The sequence below is a fragment of the Anneissia japonica genome, unplaced genomic scaffold, assembly GCF_011630105.1.
Source record: "Anneissia japonica isolate Jap-2015-1 unplaced genomic scaffold, ASM1163010v1 scaffold287593_len981703_cov172, whole genome shotgun sequence".
Taxonomy (NCBI): domain Eukaryota; kingdom Metazoa; phylum Echinodermata; class Crinoidea; order Comatulida; family Comatulidae; genus Anneissia; species Anneissia japonica.
Window position 1 is genome coordinate 2,835 of NW_022726550.1, and position 25,419 is coordinate 28,253.

General features: G+C 35.1%; 1 protein-coding gene across 1 annotated transcript; it reads right to left on the reverse strand.

Moving 5' to 3' along the window:
* Nucleotides 1-1,964: 1,964 nt before the first annotated feature.
* Nucleotides 1,965-24,075, reverse strand: LOC117113227. The gene is made up of 27 exons (XM_033256513.1): nucleotides 22,827-24,075; nucleotides 20,804-22,734; nucleotides 20,085-20,526; nucleotides 19,719-19,885; nucleotides 19,440-19,565; nucleotides 19,028-19,194; nucleotides 18,181-18,383; nucleotides 17,468-17,823; nucleotides 16,834-17,091; nucleotides 16,301-16,388; nucleotides 15,284-15,868; nucleotides 14,393-14,573; nucleotides 14,163-14,298; nucleotides 13,939-14,064; nucleotides 13,448-13,595; nucleotides 12,865-12,977; nucleotides 12,592-12,748; nucleotides 11,692-11,928; nucleotides 11,028-11,267; nucleotides 10,382-10,563; nucleotides 8,510-8,714; nucleotides 8,106-8,206; nucleotides 5,862-7,734; nucleotides 5,417-5,557; nucleotides 5,110-5,238; nucleotides 4,679-4,804; nucleotides 1,965-4,502 (listed from the first exon to the last, which is right to left on the reverse strand). The coding sequence occupies exons 1-27, from the start codon at nucleotides 24,073-24,075 to the stop codon at nucleotides 3,730-3,732; spliced, it is 10,440 nt and encodes a 3,479-aa protein (XP_033112404.1). The 3' UTR covers nucleotides 1,965-3,729.
* Nucleotides 24,076-25,419: the final 1,344 nt, after the last annotated feature.

A 25,419-nucleotide genomic window follows, 5' to 3' on the forward strand; every position in this document is an offset into this window, starting at 1 on the left:
TATTCGTTGGGTTAACTTTGTATTAGTTCATTAATTATATAAAGGGCCAATATGTTTTTTTTTTAGTCCTGTTTGTATAATATTGTATTGAGATTGTAATGTACTTTGATAACAATAAAATTATTTTTACATTAAAAACATAGTTTTTCTCACCATAATGAACGCCATCTTGGAATTTGTCATGATGACGTCATCATTCCGATCAAATTTTTTAATGAGAGTGATGAGTAACTATATAGCCAAGTTGTTGTTACATTTCATATCCACAGTATATGTAAAAGTGACCAAAAACATTAATTTATTTCCCTTACCCACATTTTAGGCCAAAATTTCAAAGTGCTGTAAAAAATATTGCCCAAGCCCTAGGCATGGGGATTTTTTTTCTGAGACACTATAGGGTATGCTAATTCAGAAAAATAAAAAATTGATTTTCCTTTACTTTTTTCCCGCTAAAGTGCATTTCAGCAGTTTTACAACCTGGCTAAAACTGTTAACGACAATTGTTGGAAATTTATCAGCTCCGGTGTTTCAGTGGCGGATTCAAGGTGGGGCCCAGCCGGCACGGGCCCTCCCTAAATTTTCCAAAATTTAAAAAGGAATAGAGAAAAAAAAATATATTCATGTTCAAAGTGCAATATCTGGCCATCTAGAGGTACCATAATCATAAATTTTCTTACGTCACCCCAAACCACACATGGTTGGGTTGAGGTATACACCTCAATCTGCGAAAGTCCTGGCAGGGCACCCTTCTATTATAAATTTCTGGATTCGCCACTGTTTGCGGAGGTCTACAAAATGTAAAGGGCATAAAACGTATTTCTTCAGGCCCCTACAACAATGAATGAAAATTAAAATAGAATTAAGGGTTTCAAAATCTATTATATAATGTAATGCTCTGGAAAAACGAAGCTATTGTCGGACCTTCCACACACAAACCCCCAACGGGGCTCCGCTGCCCTGAACCTCCAAATTACTTAAAAAGGTCCATTTTAAAACTTTTCCTAATTATCGCAAAAGCTGTAGCTGTATTATGCATTGCATTTCATTCGCCAACTATCCTGTTTTTTAGTAACTGTGGTAACGAATTTGTTGGACATTTTGCAGATTGATCCCGTTATGAATAATTTATCTGTTGTAAGCCTACAGTGGTGTAAACGACATAAAACGTACTACACTGTTAAGTCCTATCTACCCAATGAATGAACATTTAATTAGTATTCATTTTGGGGTTTCAGAAATCGAATTGCTCTCAAAATGCTATCGTTTTGGGACTCTGCCATGGAGGGCCCAACAATTGAAAATGTCGACTTTTCAAAATGTACCTACGTAGTTAATTTTCAAAGGAGTCAATGCCGCGTAGCCAGCTATTGGGACAGTTGGGACAGTCCCAGTCCACATTTTTAAAAAATGGGTCCCAATTATGCAGTTTCATGCAAAAATGAGTCCATTTTTGAAAAATGGGGCCATAAGGACCCATATTTCTCATATTTAGCCTAAAATGGGTACAATTTTAAGAAAATGGGTCCAGATATTTCATATTTTTACGTAAAATGGGTCCACATTATTTGAATTTACACGTAACGTGGGTCCACCCTGATATTATCCCGCACTGTTTGAAAATTCTGGCTACGGCATTGAAAGGAGTATTTTGTACCTTTGAAATAACTCCTTGAAAATAACAGAGTATTATTTCAATAAAATCGTTCCTAAATATCGCGAATGCTAGTAGACCTATGATCTTCTAACCGTTGACATAACTGTGGGACGAAATTTGTTGGAAATTTATCAGATCGGGTAACTGCAGACCTCCCAAGTTGGTAAAGTGAAATTTCTGGGTAGGCCTACTTGCAGTGTTTAGGCCTATTAAATTCGCGTATGGCGTAATCCAACGCACATCTACTTGCAATGACCGAAAGCCTATAACATTGAATACTCAACAGAAATAGTATACAAAACCAAGTGTGTACACTACGTACTGAAATACTTTTATTTTAAAATTTCACATACCTCATTCTGATTTTATTCTCAGTACAGGCTATAACTACTATAAAACAATACATAAGGCCACTGTAAAATCAGTCTGTATCATGAGTGTATTAACCGGCATTAAATCAGCTAAACTACTGTATAAACCAAACATGTATTTTATTTATATATTTATTTGAAATGTATGTACAGTGTATGTACTGTACTATCTCGAAAAAAAGCCCTTGCTATCTGGATAAGAAGAAAAGGTTACTTTTGCAAACTAAAAAGAAGAGCGAGGTGGGGAGGGGGTGCTACCATTTGAGATGAGCTTCTTCTCGAGATTAAGCACATTAGGCCTCCAATCGAGGTTTTATGGTAGTTCATGTGATTTAATACTTGCATTATCAAAATGTGCAATTAATAGTCATGGTTTGTCAGATGTTTTTGTCAAATAAAATTTGATAGGCTTCACAGGGCTTTATACTAATTGGTATTAATTTCACTAAGTTACATAATTCGTATATAAAAAAATAATATTAAATTTGTTTGTAGTACTATAGCAAGTAATTTAAGTTATGGTACATCATATATTGACGTAATTTATAACATGGATCTCGGTGCTTTGCAGAGGCAGATCTAGGATTTTTTTTTATAGTGAGGGCTACTTATGGTTTGAAGCAACACTACCCCTCAAGACGTATGTTTTCCAGAAGCCTTAAATACTGTAAGTACAGTATTTAAGACCGCTGGAAAACGAATCTGCTTTACATAGGCCCTACGATGTGTTATGCAGTGGCGGATCAAGGAGTTCGAAATAGTGGAAGGGAGGGGGCTGGGGAGGGACGTCCAAAGATAGAGAGTGGTCTGGACCACCTCAACCTTACCATGGTTGAAACATTTATGATTATGGCACCTAACGACTAACATTTGTATATAATTTTCTTTTTTATAATTTTGAAAAACTTTAAGAAGGGGGGTCTTGACCCTTTGAATCCGCTACTGTTACAAACCTGACCTTCGACATACATGCGCAGTTGAAATCACAGGCTTATTTTGGGCATCAACAATTACAATACAATAATTACATTAGGTCTATATAAATTCTATACATCATTAAAATAGCACATCAATAAAAGTATTAAAATATGATATACATATGCCTTTTTCATCAATATATCACGTGACAACATGGGTCACTACTTCCATGATTACAACATTTGCGCCATTATATTTATAATATTGATTCAACTTATAAAACTATTTTAAATATATAGGTTATCTATTATAGGTTATATACCTTCTAATTACATGAATATTCAAAATTTACTTCAATAATAAAATAATAAATGACATTCTAAAACGCCTCAGAAATAGAATAAAAGGGCTCTATATATTCAACAATAACACTGCCTTTTTAATAGCCCGGCTCAGTGTATGGTCTTCTGACAGTGATGAGATAATTATTTAAACTCATTATTACAGCTACTCGACTTCTTAGTTTTGTGTTACATTGTGTTCAAATAAGATGATTATAAAAATCTACTTGTGCACAAATACAAAACAGTTAAATATAAATCCACGGTGTATATCATGGAGCGAAGTACTACAGGGAAACGTACAAACTGAGATATGGATTTAGAGAAACGTCGTTAATTCGTTTTAAGATATACACCTATATTAAAATGTCATATCATATTCTGCAAATATCGACATGCGTTTTAACATATATCAATAAAAAAAAAATTGTACAATGAGCGAAATTTAAATTTGCATGAATAATACTACTTCCTTTTTCACCATCTTCTCACTGAGATTCCTCAGTGAACAAACTCTGACGGCCTCTTTCTTTCCCGCGTTGTAGACACGATACAAGTGATAATTTGGCGCATTAAGCTGAGCAAACGTTACTTCATTCGCAGAGATTTTGAAGTATTTCTTATCAGATGAATTGGTAGCTTTGACCTCAATATATTCGGTATGAACACCACCTTCAATATTTGTTTGTATTTCAATGTCATATGGATATCCTGTCTCATTTTGTTCATTTGCCCAGTGAACCGTGGACTTGCCTTCGTACTGGTTCTTTAAGAGGTGATACACAAGTTCCTCTCCCCAGCGTCCTATTATGTCATCACTGGGGTTGGAAACACTCTTCTGAGTGTCCTCAAAGAACTTCAAATCTCGAAGATTTGGTGTAATTTCCTCCTCAATCAGCTGAACGGATGGTGACGGGCTAAATGTTCTTGTACTACATTCACTTCTTGGACTACTACTGAGTGACACGATTCTCTGTGGGTTTGGAGGAGTTTGAAATTGCCTGTCGACACCAGAAGCTAGTGTTGGTGTTTCTTTAGTGAAATGTTGGTTAACGTCTGCAGATGTACTTTGCCTCATTTCCGGTGAACTGTTTGTAACATATTTCTTGTCAACATCGCTAACAACAGTTGGAGTTATTTGATGGTCATGACCAACTTGTCTATCATTGATTAAATCAGAATTAGGTAGTTTATTGGCCATCTTTGAATCTCGTGCAGCTATAAAAAAAAATTACAAATTGTAATCATACAATATGTACCAAGTGTATTGACAAATCATATGTTGTCTTTGAACTGCTACTGTGTGTCAAGTGTTGACAGACCTTATAACAAAGGTCACTCCAAGTATTTGATTTGAGTTTGATGGAGCATACGAGAATGTAGGAATATTTTACCTATTTTTTCTCCTGGGACATGCTGTGTTAGAGATTCTCTCGAAGATGGAACATTAGCTAATGACTGACCTGCTTGAGGTAGTAGCCACTGTTCCAAAGACGTTTTATCAGAAGGATTCCTGGCCTCTAAAAATACAACAGTTAATGAAAGATATTCTATATTATTGCAACAACAGAAAACATTTAATGAAATTGCAGTTTATCAATGTATGCGTAGCTAGCGCTTAGTCTATAATGACTTGACATACTGAGAATCTCGTGTGGTTATCGATAAAAAAAATACACACATTTTAATTATTCATAACACATGTAATTGACTAGTACATATTATTTTAAAATTGTACTGTAACTGTATGTCAAGGGGAAATAAAACAAAGGTCAATCTAAGTATTTAAGATTAATGGCGTATAAGAGGATGTAGAATAGTTTACCTAATTTTGCTCCTGAAACATGCTGTGTCGAAGCTTCACTCGGAGATGGAACATTAGCGAATGACTGAGGTGGTAGAGGTAGTGGCCACTGTTCCAAAGACGCTTTTTCAGAAGAATTCCTTGTCTGATCTAAAAATACAACAGTTAATGAAAGATAATTATTATTATTGAAACAGCAAACATTATGAAATTGCACTTTAGAGGAAAAAAAGTAAAGTGTTCTTCAACATCTTTCGTAGTTATGTGTAATCTATATTAAGTGTATGCCTACTAGTATGATGAAGTATATCACTAGATGGTAACTTACTATCCGTTTTCACTAGTTCATGAGCACTGGATTTAGGAGGCCAACTGTAGATGCCTGATCCCTTTTCAGCTTTTTCAAGACCACCTTTCGTAGTTTTTTCGTTTTCACTAACAGTTGGTAAAACCACCACTGGTTTCGGAACTATAAGAAAATAATAATAATAAAGTAGGCTACAATGTCATGTTTATAAGGCCTACCACCTAACACATCAGTGCAAAGGTCAAACGATTAGGGAGTTTTATATTTCTATCTGCGATATATCTATAATTTATATCTTAACTACAATTATATTTGCAAGTGTAGTAGTACAGACACTTGCATTGAGCAAGTTTAATAACTATATAAATTAATAATATTTATGTACACATGTAAATATATAAACATATAAGTTAGGTTGATTTAAAAACAAAAAAGAAAATAACTTCACTAAGAATACAGTACTTACCGGGAACAGGAGTGGGTTCTTCGGCTTTTTCAACTTCCCACAATTCCACACCTTCAACTGCTGATAAACCAAATTCATTGAGAAAATCCGCATCATCGAAAGCCTGGTTGGAACGCTTCATCACCAACATAAGGAATGCATTCATATCTTTTTGGCAAGAATTATCACCATCACTGAATAACTTTGCTATTTCTTTCCTTACAGAACTGTCTTCTTGAATATTTTGTTCTATCGCCTTATGTATGTAAAGATTTCTGGTTATTGTACACTTCTGTTCTGTGGAACGTGTAGTAGTTATTTTTTCGCCATCCTTGGTGTAGTTAATTCTATATATGACTTCAAGTCTAGATGCAGTCATGAAGTTCATGATTTTCAATTTAGATATTATTTTGACTTTGGAAACGAGCCTTTCGTGAACCTCGCCATACTTTGAAAATAAAAAAGACTGCACGTATGGAACCACACGATGCATTAGATTCTTCAGCCTTGGACATGGTCGAATGTGTTCCTCAATGGGTTCATGTTCAATGCATTCAAACAGATACTTGATTCCACAAGCGTGTAGAAAACATTGGACATTTTCGTATTCATTTATTTCTTCAAAATTGTCTCTAGACTTCCTTTTTAGCCCCTGTCTTTCATTTGCATTTTTACTAACATCCCATTGAAGAAAATTTATATCTTGGTTAGAACAGAACAGTTTTTCAAGTTCCTTTGATCCTTCATCAACTATTAATGGCTCATCGTCAAGAGCCACCCACCTATTTGCTTTGGTAGGGAACACTTTATATCCCTTCAGCATTTCCTTTAAATAGGCTGCTCTATTGGTATCAACACTAATGGAATCTTGTGTTGCAGAGCTGCTTCTGCTGTAAGTATGACCTGAAATGGCACATTTTTCACCCAGAATTCCAAAGATCTTTAGGATATCAGCGAGAACGTTTACATTTGGAAGTTGATTTTCACTAGTAATCTTGACAAGCAACTGTAAATATTCAAGCATAGTCGGTGTGTCATCAATCTTAAGTTGTCTCTGAAAGAAATCTCTGTTTGACTCATGATATATCTCGATAACAGAATCTCTGTTACTAGATGCAACATACTTATGGAATAGTTTGGTAGGATCTATCCAGTACGTCAATGATTTATGTACAAACCTTCCCGGGACAACCCTGTGTTGTTCACAAAGACTAGAAGGTAGAAATACAGCCGGGAATTTGTCAAAAAATATTTGAAGCTGCTCTGGAGGTGCGTACCTTTGTAGGTGATTGTAAACTTGTAAGATATGTTTAACAGATGTGGTAAACCTTGCCCCAGACTTCATGATCTCTTCTGGTTGGCACTTCTTTCCTCTTGTACACCAACCTCGAAGCATGTCGATTAGGAAATTAATATTGTTTACTATATCCTCTCCCTTAATACCTAAGAACTGTATAAGCTCTTTATTCCTTAGTGTAGGTCCACTAAGATAAGGAACATGCTTGTCTAAGAAAAAAGACAAACATTCTGAGGCTAGAAAAACCTGATTTGGTGGTAACAGCCGTTTGCCAGTAAAATCTCCACCTTCTGGATCCAGCATCGGCTTTGTGGAAATCCATGAAGATCTTAACAATAGTTTTGCAAAACTTGATTCAATCGATTTTTTTCTTTGGCTGTCAATAATTAGTGAAGCGTCAACGAATTTATGAAAGTAGTCCCATTCATTTTGAAGAATGTACAGGAACTTCATCATAACTCTGTGATTGTCATCAGTTCCCTTTGTGTTATTCTCAAAAAGTTTCTCCAATTCCTTGCTCCTGCTATCTTCAATCTGGTAACATTCATCACTTGGAACTGGCCAAGCATCATACTCACTGCACCAAATTGAGGAAATCTAAAAATGAATTGTTGCAGTTTAAATATGGCAATGTGAACATTAAGTTAAACTTGTGAAAGTTAGGAATAATGCATGACCTTACACATAGCATATTAACTATATACCTGTATATATTACTTTAATTAGTGTAAAAAAAAAAAACACTCACAAGAATGAGCTAAGTGATGACAAGAATAAATACGTTGATAAAGATAGCAGGAGCTATCAAAATATCCGTTTGATTTTGTTATAGTTGAATAAATTTGTGTTCCGCAAGTCAACTTTCAACGATTATACACCGTTTTTTCATTGTTTTTACATTTTATTTCACTTGGATACATGTAAACCCACTCTTGAATATATAACATCTAGATGTGTATAAGAGAAACGCCTAACTCAGAGAGAAACCGTTGCCACTGTGAAACTTGTGATGCCAAATGTTGTTGACTACAACGTAGATAACATTCATCAACTAAAGTCCAATCAACACCTTAAAAATAAATAAAAAAGAGAGAAACCTTGCTTTAGTGATTGATCTATTTTCATCAAAGTATATAAGCATCATGATCATTATATAAGTTATCAAGATTATAAAAATCGTCAGAATCATGTTACTGTAATCGTACATTAATAAATAATTATTATTATTGTCACCGTTGAAATTTTCCTTGCCGTCGACCTCTCCGCCACCGAACATATTCTTGTATGCAATACGTAGATAATAGGAATTATTTTCTTATGCGCCTAAATAATCAGCAAATAATTTAAATCGGATTGTTTTTTATTTATTTACCTGTTAGATCCTTCCTTAAGTCATACTTGTTCCCATACGTCTTTGTGAAGTGAATAGGTTCTCTGCTAGGATTCACAAATGTCCCCTTATCAGTCCGTATTTGAGCCACTGATTTTATATCCGACATCTTACAAATGTCTGACTGGAGTTGCATTTGGTCTTTGATGTACACGATGTAGCTTACCAACACTGCAGCAGGTTTTTCCTTTAAAAATACATTGATGTGAAATGTTGAAAATGACAAGTATTATTGTTATTAACGTTGATGAAGAAATTAGAAAACTAATTATTATTAAATTAAAATTAAATATAACGTGTAAATATAATAATAATAATAAAAATAATAATAATAATAATAATAATAATAATAGTGTAGTTTTATATAGCGCCATATCCAGTGGCGTAACGCCTATGCGCTCTCATGCGGCAGTGCAATGGGCCCCGAATTCTAGGGGCCCCGAAGAGGCCCTACTTATAGGTTCCTCGATCTAGCTGACCAAAAAGGACTTTGTTGATAAATAAAACCATAATTTGTCTCTGAAATCGACTGTAGGCATATATCATATTATAATGGTTAAATAGAAAGGGCCTCGTCGGCCCCACGGGGCCTCCCTCTCGGCCTGGGACCCCACCAAATTTGTAAAAAAATGGAGATGAAAAGAAAATTTAATGTCTGTGAGTGCCATTTCTGGCCATCTAGACGTGCCATAGTAATACATTTTCTTATCTCAGCCTCACAAGGGCATTGGCAATCGATTGTAGGACATATATTATATCCAGTGGCGGAAAGAGTGTGGGGAAGGGGGAACTGCTGGCCCGGGGCCCCACTAAATTTGTCAAAATATTTTTTAACTGGAGATGAAAAGAAAATTCATAATTTTGTTTGTGAAGTGCCATTTCCGGCCATCTAAAGGTGCCATATTCATAAATTTTCTTACCTCATCCACAACCAAGGTGGGTCTGAGGTGGTATAGACTCTCCAACTGTGAAAGTCCCTCTCTGGCTTCAATTTTCTGGATGCATATTACATTATTTATTCGTTGTTAAAAAATTTAGAATAAAAATGCACACCTAAAATCCCACCATGGAATTGGTGATCGGGACCCAAAAAGGGCCCCCAGCTTTAGAAATACACAGGGCCCCCGGCCCTATCGTTAGGCCACTGGCCATATCCATCTAACATAAGATGCTCAGGGCACTTGATATGTGGACTAGGAACTCGATCAATGACTTTCTTCACCCCTAAGGGTCGCTTTGTGTCTGTGCTACCCGGTACCAGCAACTGTCATCGTCCACCACAGGGGCTCTGTTTTCCAGTACACCAGGGTATCCCCCTACTCGTCTCGAAGGATGTACTGGGTTCTTTATAGTGCACACGAGCCATTGTATACACTGGGCCTACAGTTTATGGTCCTTATCCGAAAAGACAATTGTTCTACCGCCAGAACCATAGGTGAGCGTGCCATTCGAACCAGCGCCGATAATTTAGCTGTAGCTTGAGACGCCCCTGCTAACCGCTCGGCCATTTCACTCACAAGTAATATAGCACTGTAAACACTTCAGGAAAAAGAAATTGGTTTTCAAACATATTTATAATAATAATAATAAAAATAATAATAATAAGACATGAATAAAACAACAAACATTATTAATGATATAGTCTAAATAATGTGAAGAGTTATATAAATTTTAAAATGTATATACATATATTATATCATATTATTGATATTAATAATGTTAATCATACTAATATTATTGATAATATTACTAATTATCATTAAAGTAAACTTTAATATATTAATAATAGAGTAATGTTAACGATTTAAATATCTGTATGATATATGCTTAAATATAAATGTATTTTAAGCATACTTTCCAATCGTCAGATTTAAGCGCAGGTAAGATGTGATTGTGGATGACGTCACGTGGTTCGATATGGCAAACACCTAATTGTTCCATCATCAACATAACCTGGGAATTTGCTAAGCTATCTTGACAAGTCATAAAATCGGCATGTAGTATGTACATATCTGATTCCAAATTCTGAATACTTCCTACAAGATTAAAAATTGTGGATAAATTTAAAATGAAGAAGTATTAGGTGGTAAATATTGATTCTTCAGTTTTCTCTTCAATGTATCATTGCTGGTTGTGAAAATGATGATGATGATGGTGATGCTGATGATGATAATAATCATGGTGATAGTTATGACGATGATGATGATAGTGATGCTGTAAATGATATCGGTTAAGGTGATGACAGTGGAGATGATTTTAAGATGATGATAACAAAAAGCTAGTGCGCCCAAACTATCCCATTCGGCAAGCTGAAAATTTGCTGAGCATCAAATTACGCTTAAAAGATCAAAATTTACTTAATGTCACTGTACCTTGGTAGATACCTAGTTCCCTTCAGTTAATCGAGCCCCATCTCCTACACTTAATGTTCGCGGCATTTATCGTCGCCCCCCACATGTCAATACTCCTAAATAGGTCACAATATCAACAATGCTCTTACCCTGCATTTCTTTCTTGGCAGCTTTCTTGGGGGCGTTCACGTCAGTTCTTTGTTTTTCAAACATCAATGAAAAGAATACACTCTTATCTTGGAGATCTGTCCACTTGCCATTGCAAAGTGGAATGATGGGAAGAGCTTGAATTTCTTTAATTGGTTCTTCAGATATGTCATGCTCTTCCTCACGACAGCGATATATACATGTTAACCACTTGGCAATGTTAGTGATATTTAAACTGACTCCTGTTGGGAGAAAACATATGACAATGTAACTATAGCTTTTAGAGTTAGACTACCGGTTATAACTTTGCAAACAACACGTTATTTAGTGGTCCAATAATTTTGTTTAATTCGTTCATAAAGCAAATTTTAATATTTGTATAGTTTATGTATTTAGGTTTGAATATGACATTTTGTACATCTGACCACTAACTCATTCTCATCACTTTTTTTTTGATTATAATTATGATGGTGATAACAATAATCTTAATATTATTATGGTGATTGAAATGATGATGTTAAGAATACTGATTTGATGATTATGATGATGATATGATGACGATGATGGCGGTATTAGTGCAGAAAAAGGAGGCAAAGACACCTTTATAGCAATAAATTTAAATGTACTGTAAATTCTAAAATCGCTATAATGATATAAAAAAATTACCATCTGCTTTTGCCTTTAAAACCTCTCCCTTAAAGAGACTAATGAGATTACTAGTTGTTATGACTTTAACTCCAAGACTCTTCAAGAGGGCAATATTCAACATAGAGCTGACAACATTGCTCAAGTAGTAGCATCCAAGGTGGCAGTGAAGAACCTCTGGAGGTACAAGTTCTTGTACCAACTGATCATGTACAATGATGGCTTCTGATGGTTGTCTCCATATTTTTGTACCATTTTCTAAAAGAGAGCAAAAAATTAACTGTCAGATCGGTGGATTGGATTGGATTTAAAGTCCAAAGAATCATTTCCAGTGAGGTCCTCCTGTTGATTGGGCAGGACAGCAGGAGATAATCCTTACTCTTTTCTGAAGAGTGGATGATATTACAGACTTAAATGACTCTTCCGGAAGATTGTACACTTTTTAATATTTGCATTTCAGCCCTCCACTTGAAGCAAAAATGGAGTAACAGGTATGGAATAGAATCGGGTACCAAAGAAACACTACCGGTTAAGCGCACACACAGTGGATACCACCAGTTTAGCCGAATGAGCTATGTTGTGATTTTTCAGTAGTTCTATTCTTTTTAGCTCCGATGAGCTCTCAAAAACACTTGACTGATTGATTAATAGACATTTTTGTGTGGGCGGTCATTAAGGCCAATATACTCTACTGTCTCAGGAGCACTACAAACACTCGGCTGATTGGTTAATAGGTATCTTTTTTATGGACGGCCGTTAGGGCCAACATGATCTACTGCCTCTATTATACTGCCCTCATAGCTTTCGAGATTACGAGAAATTGTTTTCAAATTTTATCGAATGTGCGTATTATCTCCACCACGATACCAATTTTTATCATCATCACCATTTTAAAAACACTCATGATGATCGTACACATACCATCAGGAACCTGGACTGGTAGACATGGACTGGATTTAAGCTTCTGATGAATGTCCTTAGCAACGCTCTGGAAGAATCCCAAAATCTGGCCTTCAACAGGAACAAACTGAAGAAATTTACAAACTGCAACCTCTTCATTATCACTACCATAATAGTCCTGAAATACAGAGGCAAATAAACAAATGATATGTATCAATAAATGATCATAACACAATATTATAAAAGTTCATACAGTACTAACAACGGATGTTCAATACCAAGTAACAAACTCACTTTGAAAAACTGTAAAGCCTTGATAAACAGAGAAGGCAAATGCTGCTTGATCCACTGGTTCCAGGCACTGTCACTATCAACATCTTCACGTGAAGACGGAATGTCAAAATCGCCTAAAGCAAAAAGTAAAATAGGCCTAATAAGTAACAACAGGTAGGAACAAATTGTAGTATTAACCGAATCAACAGCAATTATAATCACCATCATTTTCTATAATATTGCGGTAATGAAGATGAATCTGTGTGTGAAAATAAGAACATGTATTATGTCATAATCATATCAAGCATAGCCCTCTTCAATGAAGCTCTCTCTGACCGGATTCATACGGTTTGACCGCATAGGCTTATGTGCTATAGGCTTAGTTCTAACGCCAGGAACCCTCTCATACAACACAGAGTGGAGCCATGTATAAGCTAGAAACGAACTTGTAGGTCACGGCTTCGAAATCATAGTAAATATTATAATAATCTCAGCAAAACCTAATTCATAACTAAGGCCAACATATTAATGGTTTTGACAGTTTCATCAACTGTAAAAAATCCTGGATTCTGGTGTTGGGATTATACAAAAAAGGTATCTGTACCTTGTATAATAAACTTGAAACCATAGCTTCTCAAAGGTAGATAAGCAAATATGTATTGGTCTTTCAACACAAATTCCGAAGCACTTTTGCCTTTTGGTAGAGGAAATGCCAAAGCAAGTTCGGTAGATTCCATATCAGCTCTGTCACACTAAAGAAAGAGTTCAGAGGAACAAAAATCAGTAAGAAAAAGTAGGACAAATGATGTATGGCTACATCAAGGAACATTAAGTGTGGAGGAGGTAAACTGGACAGCGAACTCGCGGTCGCCGATGGTTATTATAATGAATCAACATATATTGGATTGATGTAGCACTACATAGCACAAAACCTGCCTCTATGCATTGTTTCACTTCGTATTAAAGATGTACAGTGGAGCACTTATTAATGAATCCCCATACACCGTAAAAAAAATGTATTAAATTAGAATACATATACATTACTATAAACAAAAACTAATATTATTTTGAACTGGAAAACATAAACATTCTTACCACCGATTTGTTTACATTGATCATCTCCTTGACAACAAGCCAGAAGTCTGTTCCATCAGAATGTTTAATTTCAATGACATTTTTTAGATGATCAATTCTTTTCATCTCTACTACTGTAGACTTTGGCTGTTGGAAGTAAAAGAACAGTTGATGTATGTTTAAACTTATTTTAATTTCTGTATCATATACAGACATTATAATTGATTATAAAGGAATAACTTTACCTGATTTAAAACCTGAATTGATCTTAGTCTGTGTAGGAAAAGTAGCAGTGATGGTTGGATGTCATCGAATCGATTCATAAGCTTGTTTGTTTTACAAACTTCGTCCTTCAAAGGAAGCACAATCCTTGTCTGCCACCTGTGTAGATGTGAATTATTATGATTAGTAAGTAACCATATAGATTTGAATGGTAAAAAATAGGTAATCATTTTTTTCATTAACACAGTCTTACCCCTTTGTGTTTTTGTCACCATCTTCAGTGACATCTTCTACATTCGAAGCACCTATCCAGGTGGGAAGGATGTAGCCGAGGGAGTCTGCCTGCCGGTCAAAACAGATATGAAAGCCATTGGAGTGTATTTCTGGTCTGTCAGTCACTCGAAACACAGACTTGAACCCAATTCCCTTGTGACCTGTAATTACAAAGATATGGTTTAAATAAAGAGGTTGAATATATTTGAAGATGTTTATTAACTGAAATCAGTTACATTAGTTTTTAATGAATATAATTATTACATTTTTAATAAATTCATAGTAAATAAGAACCCCAAGAACTTTTTCAAATAAATTATAAATGAGGATAAAAGCCTAATAGTAAAATTAACAAAGAAGATAATCAATCAATTTAATTTCTTGACACTTTGAATTGTGAGGAAATTAATGAATATGTCATGGATTACAAATAATTTTTTTCATAGTACAGTATAATTGTTTAATGTTGTTTTGTAATTAATTTGCGTTTTAATCCAAGATCATTCTATATTAACCACTCTATTCAATGTTCCATGTTTACCACATTTTGTTGATTATGCCAACTGTCGCATAATAATTACCCCTAATATTATTTTCTTCTTTTCACAGCAAACATTTTACATTTAAAAATATTCTGTTATTCTATTATGTACGTGTTAAGTTTACGGAAAGAGCGGGTCTGGTAGTGTCTCCCACCGTCCCATGAATCAATTAAACAACATATCTGAATATATAAACACGTGTCACACACTATTTATAATTTAAATGATACGGTAAAATGATGTCCTAATGACTAGAAGAATTTTTAAACAAATATTGAAGATAGCTAAAATCTATCTTTACATGAGAGTTTAATTTTGAAAACTATTACCTATGTATCCATACTTATGTTTCCCTTTGGTACTTTTGCCAACATCACACAGTGCATGTATGTTCTCTGCACTGAAGCCCTTTTCATTGTTGTAGACAGTAATGTGTCCCTCTTCCAACTGGAACAGGAGTGATGGTTGTTGGCAGTCGTCATTATATGTATTATCATCCGCGTTCTGAACCAGTTCAAGTACAAAGTGTGTATCTTTACTGTAGAGTTCAGTAGAAAGTCGCTCCAAGCTTCGCACGATGCGACCTTTCTGAACCGTCATCAAACTTTCACCTTCTTTGCTCAAAATGGCGCCAATACCAAACTCTTTGTTACGAATATTATCAACGACAGCTTTACAATGTTGCATTTCTTCCTGACATTGTGTAAGTTCTGTGACTGTTGCTTTCTCGTTCTTAATAAAACTCTGCATTTCTTCTGTGTTGTGCTCTACGATATCACAACATGTACCATTCTCTTTGATTCCATCCATTTCAGCTGGTTTGCTTTCATGAGTTTTGACTTGAACCTTATCCTTAATTTCTGACTCATCTCCTCGCGAGTCTTCTAAAACATCTTTGACAGGACCATATTCATCTGAACGATTATTGTAAAATAATAAAAAAGTTAAATTCATATTGATGAACCAATCTTACAAACCATTAGTATAATCTTAACTAAGAGATTTACCACAACTTTTACTCAGGTAGCTTATTGACAGGAAATAGACTTGCCAGAACATGACAGGCCTATTTTAAAATAATCTTCAGTGTATACTTCATTAACAATCTCCAAACATTTAGCATGGTTCTAGATTTTACAATTGTAAAACTTAGAAACTCAGATTATCCATGGTATGGCCCAGCTGAATATGGCTGTCAAACACCCCGGAAACCTTAAAATTTAATTGCTAGATCCGGTTCTGATATACAATATTACAGTAAATTATTAATATTATTAATATTATAAATAAGTAATTATTTTGACATTATTATTATTATCAATTAGTATTTCTGAATTATGAATCACCATTTTCAGTTGATGCATCAAAGGACGTTTTAAGTTCGAAGTCTATAACCGCATCCGTATCAAAATTAAACTTGTCTTCTTCTTGACTCTTTAAAATAAAAAAGAAGGTATAGTTCAAGATATCTATTTTTTGTTTACATACTTACAAACGCACATATCCACATACATATACATTCATACACACATAACCTACTGTACCACATACATTACCCACATACAAATATATTGTTATAATTATCTCTAAAAAATGTTTAAAAAGAATTCTTAATCACTTCAGAGGAAAAACAGAAACTATAATAGAAATTCATTTTGTAAATTTCATTATTTAGTTTACTGTATAGAATAACTCAGTCTTTCTTAACAATAATGGTATAAATGTAGAATGTAGGCCTATAAAGTGAATTGAGTTAATTCTCCAATAAATTATGCTCCCTATGAAGCATTTATAGACTACATTCAACATATATTTTAGTCTATACAGCATCAAAATAAAAACTTAAATGGCTTAGTCATTAATGAAGATGTGTAATCACCATAAATGATGCGTCACTTTCGGATTTATCAGTTTCTGGCCGAAGCGACGCAATATCAATTAAATCTTCTTGTCGATCCTCTTCACCAGAACTTGAATATTCAAGTTTAACGGTAAAGGTTTCTGACCATTCAACAATTCCCAGCAAGAAACCAAGTTGTTGTAATTTATTCAGATGTTTTGTGGTAGCACAGGAGTCCTTCAGCAGCTTTTTGGACCTTTTGTCACCAATAACCTCAGACAGGGGCTTTAGAAACACCTACGATACCAAAAGATGAACAATTAAATCATAATTATGAACAATATTAAGACACACCTCCCTGGAAACATAAGACTCAGTTTGTACAGCATCCCATGATATTCAAATGGTCTTGGAGTCGACTTCAGATGGAAACAAAACATTATTTTCATACAAAAACAATAGTGATAATTTAAAAAAAGTCTATTTATCAACTTAACTTAGTTTTAAAAATACTATTAAAATTGAAATTAATTTACTTTCGATTAAAACATTATGCACGTGGTGTTAAATTCAACATGCTGTAGATTTTGTTGCTGTTATGTTACTATTACTGTAGTTGTTATTGTTGATGATGGTGACAGTACTGTTTAAAAAAAAATTTGTAGACACACACCTCTGCAACAGCATGGCAGATCTTGGTTGGTATTAGAATCATACAGTCTAAAACAAAAGACGCCAACTTAGTGTCGGCATCTGTTTTCTCAGGTGGGCCGCCTGGTACCAAGGGAACATCTTTAGAGAATATTGCTTTTAAGGCAGACTCAAAATAGTTTTGCAGCAAAACAAGAGGAGCATTTTGTATACCATCTCTGGTTAAAATGGAAACTAAATGGCCAGCAGTGAGCCTAGCATCTTCTTCAATTGCTGAAGTTTTAAAATCATCAGGAGAAGTTTTGGAAGCCAACTTTAGTAAAACTCCCGGCTGGGTTTCCAAGGCAAAGATCGTGATAGGCTCGTCCAATTGTGTATCTGAAAAATATATCAAATACAAATCCTTGTTGTAATGCTCAATAATGATCTTCAATCGTCTTGCTGTTAAAAATCCAACGCATCCACATAAAAAAAATATAATTTCAAATATACTGAATATTATTAGAAAGTGAAAAATGACTCCAACCGAGATGTAAATTTGGGTTGTATGTGGATACCTGTGTCACATGAGTTTCATGGTAATTTGTTAACCCTTTTTGAAGGGATATTATCAGTGATACCAGTTTTAAACTTTTAATTTCTACTGTTCTATAGTATATCTATAAATGTTCATAAGTATTCATAGCTTATTTATGTTAAACATTATTGTACAACTTTAAGTTATTGAGATCATACCTTCTTGCTCATATGGTACCTCTGCACCGGACCATTTTTCGATGAAGCCTTTTAGCTCCCCGTGCTCAGGTTTAAATATCAAAGGCCACTGAGACCACTCAGACAAGTCCTCCAACAAAGGAGCAGAATTCAGAGAGAGTAAGGCATTGCACCGGCTCTGATGTCCACACACGCCCACATGGCTGCCTGAAACTTGCTTTATTCTTTAACAAAAATAACTGGCATTTGAAAACAAATGTTAGCACTACAACAAGTTTCTAAAACAGAAAGCTCTTTACTATCATTGCAGTGTCTCAATAAGCCTTTTGAGGGACTTTCAAAAGTAAGCTGGCAATGGGTATCACCTGTCATGCACAGCAAAAATGAGAGTTAATGTGTTAAACAAGGGCTTTTTATCTTGTTATCTTATTTTATGTTGTTATAATATTGAATTAAAATACGTTATGCTGTCTCGGATAACATCTGGGAAAGAATCATAACATTTCAATACAACATAATTATTTATTTACAAGATCAAATAATAATAATAAAAATAATTTATCAACATCAAATTAAAAACAGACTGAAGTAATTCTGTTGTCACAAATTTACAGACATTTTGATATGACAATCTTTTAACTGATTATCAACCACTTTAGGTATCTCCGCGAAGAATATGATAAACAAGTTTTAATGCATCAACTTTATATTATTAAAAAGGGCCCCTGAATATCAGCTGACCTTCCAAGATAAGCTGGAAGAGTCACCCTCTATCAATGTGATTTAGAAAATTGATAAGGCTCTCGAAATACATTGACCCTCAAATCACGACTACAGTGAAAAGGTAAATTACAAGATTTAGAAGTACCTTGTTTGAGTGCATAAGGCTTGTTCATAGGTGATGCTGTTCTGCTCTTCATCATGCTGTGTAATCTTTGCCTTAGAAATCAACCTTTGCAAAGACCCTCTTCCAAATGAATCAACTGATGTTGTCTGGAAATGCTCACACAATGCTATCTCAACAACCTTATCATTCTAGAAATATTTTAAAAATCAATAATATAAAATGACAATATTTTAAAATGACATATTAAGTTAAAGTTAAGTAAAAAATTAACTACAAACTACAATTAGTGATATATAGTACAATAACATTATAATCTTAATAAGCTTAGCCAACAACACAGAAGATAGAGTTTGGAAAGTGGGAAAAAAAGCAGACATTGAAAGGCAAACTTGTGAGGCTGGCTGTTGAAATTTCTTGGTTTATTTATACAAACCATGTTCTGCTTTCCACACTGTCTGATGAACTCAATAAGATCATTTATAGATGGGTGATATAGTGTTCCCTGGTTAGATTTTTGGTTGGTTGCACCAAGAATACTTCCACCAAATTGCTGAAGGAGCTGTAATACAAATGCAAATACAGACTATTTTAAAATTACAATTTAATAATGCAGTCCAATTTCATGAAAAGAGAACAACTACTATTATTAATTATATCATATATAACACCACTATAATCGTCATCAATCCAATTATTAAAAACATTTTTAAACCTTTGGAGTCCTTGTGATAAACTCTAGAAATGTTCCTTTTCTTAAATCCATGAAATTTGACAAATTTCTTTTTCGGCATAAGCTACTCTCAATTTTTGCTAGGTCAATGAGAGTTGGAACATCTACAAGACGATTCAGAAATGTTTCCACATCACTAACAATTTCCTCTGTCAAGAAAATATTACATAAAAATGCACGGTTAAATAAATACTTGATCATAATTTATGAAACATTTGTCGACTGAAGTGGCAGTTGCCATAAATACAAATGAAATACAACTGGTTTGTTTAATATTTAACAAAACACAACTTTTGCTACTTATTATACTTTGCAAAAAATAAACGTTTAAAAGCAAAAATATTATACCATAATCAGGAATTTTATTTGCGCACACGGATTCTTCAATTTCATTTTCTTTCTCCGATTGTACTTCTTCAGTACCAGCAGGCAAGTATTCCTGGGGAAATTCCATGTTACCTAGGCATATAGCAAGTTGGAAAAGGTTTCTTGCAATACTGTTGTTGACGATCGCTGGAAGTGAACGGAAAAATGTTCGAAGACTAAACTCTTCATTCAAAAGCGGCTGAGCATTTTCAAATACTTTAAGAATAGCTTCCGCAGCAGTCATATCAGCATAACGCCTCCGATTGTCCAATCGTGAACGTTCTTTGTCCGTATTTGCAGGCTCTAGAATTGATTTCTTGACACTTGCCAGTGATGCTTCTGCCTCCTGCTTTAGCTTCTCCATGATGGCTAAAGAGCATTCACCTATCACATTCTTCTCTTCCCGTATAGCCCGCCTGACAACCTATACAGTATGACACAAGCAGAATTAATGCTGTTCGAAATGCTGAATTAATGTTGATGGAAACGCTTGTTAGAAACAAATGCAGGTATCAGTACCGTAATGTATGCAGATTGACTATCAGATACTATACTATAAATAATTAAAAAATAATAAGTAAAATCTACAAAAACGTTAACCAGCAATTATGTCTACTTTAAAAAAATTGAAATGCCATTTATTTGAAAATACATTATCCATTGAGTAAAATGAAATACATAACTGTATGTACAGTACTTACACAGACTCCTAAGGCTACACTCTGAACACGAATTCCAAGTTGATAAGGATCAGAAATTCCATAATGCTCCATTATAAACTCCATGAAACCCTTCAATTCCACCTTGCTTCTCCACAAATAATGTTTGTCCATGTAATTCTTCAGAAGTTCTAATATATCCAATGTTGTTACTTTCATAATATCATCATCAGATTTATAGGGAGGAAATTTAAACAGGGTGTATACGGCAGGAAATTTAGAGAGTGGTCCAACATTTAATTCTTGGAAAGAGTCTTTACCATCCTCAATGTTTTCAAGATCTTTGTGGAGTTCAAATAGTGTAGCAATGGAGCGACAATTACAGAAAGCATATATATAGGCATTGATGCGGCAAAGTAAGCGTTGATGTTTGTAGATTGCTTCAAGATCTGTTGCCTTTCTTAGCCTTAATTGTTGGATATTTGTCTTACCAAAGTGCTCCATTACCCCCTTCATCACCAAATCTACACTGACATGTTCATTTTGTTCAGCTAGTGCTTGGATATGGAATAAAGCTCGGGAATTAATATCATCTTTAGTTGGTATTTTCCCATCATTTCTGCATTGAATTTCAGAGTTATCTAGGTGTTCAAATTTTATCCTGCGATTTTCGGCTTCTGCTTTTAGATCTCGCTTAGTTTGTTTCTTTGTTTTATTTGCTGAGTTTAATGCAGGCCAGTCACTGTCTTCTGTGATAGAGGAATCAACAGCTGTCGTTACATTCCAACTGAAGACTTTGTTTCCTACAGAGACTGTATCTGTGCTAGGTGCTTTGATTTCTGATGTCTGTAGCACAGGCTGTACGAATTGTTTCATTTGGTTGGCTTCATTTGCATGTGGCAATAATGAAAAATTGTGTTGAGGTCCTAGAGGATGCATTTGTGGAATGTGTGAATACCCCATTGCTTTTCCAGATTGCTGGTATCTCTGGTGAACCTGTGGCGGACCATGTGAAGACATCGGTGGTGGGCCCGATTGCTGAAACCCTCTCCAATGAGGATGTCCTTGAGGAATCACTGTTGAAGGCTGTTCATACATTGCTGTTCCTGATTGCTGCTGAGCTCCTCTCCATTGATGATGTCCTTCAGGATATGCTGAAAAGTGAGGATGCATCGATTGCTGAAATCTTATTCGCTGATAAGGCCCCTGAGGAGGCATTGTTGAAGCCTGTGGATATGTCAATGCTGGTCCTAATTGCTGAGTTCCAGTCGGCTGATAAGGTCTGTGAGAAAGAGGATTTAATGGTGAAGCCCGTGGATATGGCAATGCTGTTCCTTGCTGTGCTTCTGAGTGCTGGTGGTGGAACCCTGGAGGAAGAAGTGGCGGAGCATTTGGATAAGCCAACAATGCTGCTCCTAATTTCTCAGAAAATAATGGCGTCTGTTTGTTAGTTTGTAAATCTTCAACATCTGGCCCGGTATTGCCTTCTTTGCCTTCTTCAGTAACATTGGGTGATTTCTCCTCCAAAGTGAATAAATCTTCCTTAATTGTGTTATCATTGGTTGCAACAATTTCACCCCAAGCATTTTCAAATTCTTTTGTAGTTGACTTGAATAAATTTTCCTTCTCTCCTTTCCTTATTCGTTCCTTATCAGTCTCATTTGGTGGTCCTGATTGCTGAGAAATTAATGGCATCTGTTTGTTATTTTGTATATCAGATTTTTCTTTAACATCTGGCACGGTATTGCCTTCTTCGTCCTCTTCACTCACGGGTGATTTTGCCTCTAAAATCAATGAATCTTCCTTAAGTGTGTTACCATTGGTTGCAACAATTTGACCACAAGCATTTTCAGATTCTTTTGTATTTGACTTTAGTTCATCTTCCTCCTCTCCTTTCTTAATTCGTAACATTGGTGGAACCCTGGAGGAACCGGTGACGGAGCATGTGGATAAGTCAATGCTGGTCCTGATTGCTGAGTAAATAATGGCATCTGTTTTTTAGTTTGTAAATCTGACTTTTCTTCAACATCTGGCCCGGTATTGCCTCCTTCCTTGTTTTCCTTACTTACATCGGATGTTTCATCCTCCAAGTTCAATGAATCTTTATTAACTTCTTTAATTGTGTTACCATTGGTCCCGACAATTTTACCGCAAGCATTTTCTGATTCTTTAATAGTTGACCTGAATTCACCTTCCTCTTCTCCTTTCCTTAGCTGTACCATTTCAGTCTCATTTGGTGGCCCTGATTGCTTAGAAAATAATGGCATCTGTTTGTTATTTTGTAAATCCAATTTTTCTTCAACATCTGGCACGGTATTGCCTTCTTTACTAACATTGGGTGACTTCGCCTTTAAAATCAATGAATCTTCCTTAAGTGTGTTACCATTGGTTGCAACAATTTGACCACAAGCATTTTCAGATTCTTTTGTATTTGACTTTAGTTCATCTTCCTCCTCTCCTTTCTTAATTCGTAACATTTCAGTCTCATTTGGTGGTCCAGATTGCTGAAATCCTCCCCAAAGAGGATATCCTTGAGAAGGCACTGTTGAAGGCTGTCCATACATTGCTGGTCCTAAATGTTGCTGAACTCCTCTCCATTGATGATATCCTTGGGGATATTCTGTTGAAAGTTGTGGATGCATTGATTGCTGAAATCCCATTCGCTGGTAAGGTCCTTGAGGAGGCAATGCTGACGCCTGTGGATACATCAATGCTGTTCCTAATTGCTGAGTTCCTGTCGGCTGACGAAGTCCTTGAGGAAGTGAAACTAATGGTGAAGTTCGTGGATAAGGCAATGGTATTCCTTGCTGGTAGAACCCTGGAGGTCCTGGAGCATGTGGATACGCAAATGCTGTTCCTGATTGCTGAGAAAATAAAGGCATCTGTTGCTTATTTTGTAACTCTGATATTTCTTTAACAACTGGCCCTGTAGTGCCTTCTTTGTCTTTTTCACCAACATCGGGTAATTTCTCCTCTAAAGTAAATGAATCTTCCCTAACTGTTTTATCATTGGTTGCAACAATTTGACCACAAGTATTTTCAGATTCTTTTGTAGTTGACTTGAATTCACCCTCCTCTTCTCCCTTTCTTAGTCGTAACATTTCCATACCATTTTCATCTACTATTTCAATAAAATCAAAGAAATCCGGTAGACCTCTAATGCCATCGATACCATTTGCACACAACTTAAGCTTTTGTTGAAATTGTGTATTGTAGGTTGCAGCTAGGTTGTTTACTGGAATTCCAGAAGGATTGAGACTAAGGAGTCTCTGAAGGTTCCTCTTAATTTCATCGATCTTGTGAGGAGGTGACATCGTGTCTTTTTTAAGAGACCTAATCATACAAAACATATATAATTGATATTACACAACATATAGAGTTTAACATTTTTGGCGCAAGGCGCTGAACCCAGACCCTCACTGTTGTTCTTGTTCTTGTTACCCGAACTTTAAAAACGTCCAGCGTCACCAGTCTTGAACGCATGTGCAGGAAATTTTGTACACATAAACAAGAGGTGATTTCATCTCCCTTTTTTTAAGTTCAACCCCAGGGTTCCCCCTACACCTACAAAACAAAACAGGGTTTCCAGCAACTGTACATTACTGCCATTACCACTAATATGGCACATCGCATGGATGGCGCGGTCGGTTAAGGATGTGTTGTAAAGAACTTAAGGTTGTGAGTTCGAATCCCGTCTTAGTATTCAATTCATTTTTAAGAAATTTATTTTTTTCAATTTTAAGATATTTTAATTCTGTACAACTGAATATTCTAAATAATAGTTGGATATAAAATTATATTCATAAATATAATTATTTAAAATTTCTAACTTATTAGCTCTTCCAAAAAAACTCAATATAATAACTTGCACCTGAACCATATTGAAGCGTGGAGGAACGTGCGGCCGCTCTTGTATTTTATAGGTTTATGATGTTTTTATAAGGTATGAACTAATAAAATACCAATAAATGAATTTGAATTAGGTAGGTGCCCTATGTTATTAACTTTCATTTAAATAAAAAAAAATCTTGAACTGAATAACAGACACATAGATAATAGCGTTTATATTCTAAGCATAGGAAATGACGAAATATATTTATTTATAATTATCAAAACACTTTATTGTTTTAAGCTATGTTTTACTGTTTAGGTGATAAAATATTTAAACTTGATTTAATGATACAAACATACACTTAAAATCACTCACTAACATAACATCATAAGATAACATCACAACATTAAACATCATAGCTTAATGGATAGAAAGTATGATGAGTTTAACAGGATTAGACTTTCGGACTTATAAGAAACGATTTAGAAATATATAGTTTTACATGAGACATTTAAAAATGCAACCGTTATGAATTTCTAGCAACTGGAGTTCTAACAATGCCAAGAAAATGGTGAACAGTAAAGAAATAATATCAATCGTAACATTACCATAATCAGATTTTTGGTGTCGTTTTGGTATTGTAAATCTTCTCAGAACAGCTTAAAAATGACCAAACATTTCATATGTTTTAGTTAGCCTTATGACCATGGCTTTCAACAAGACCCCATCGGTCTTCCGTCAAAAAACTGTCAGATTCCCTTACTATCGCACAGAATATCTTTTTAAGGCATATTTTTAGCCACAGTTAGGTGGCCCTCTAACAGTT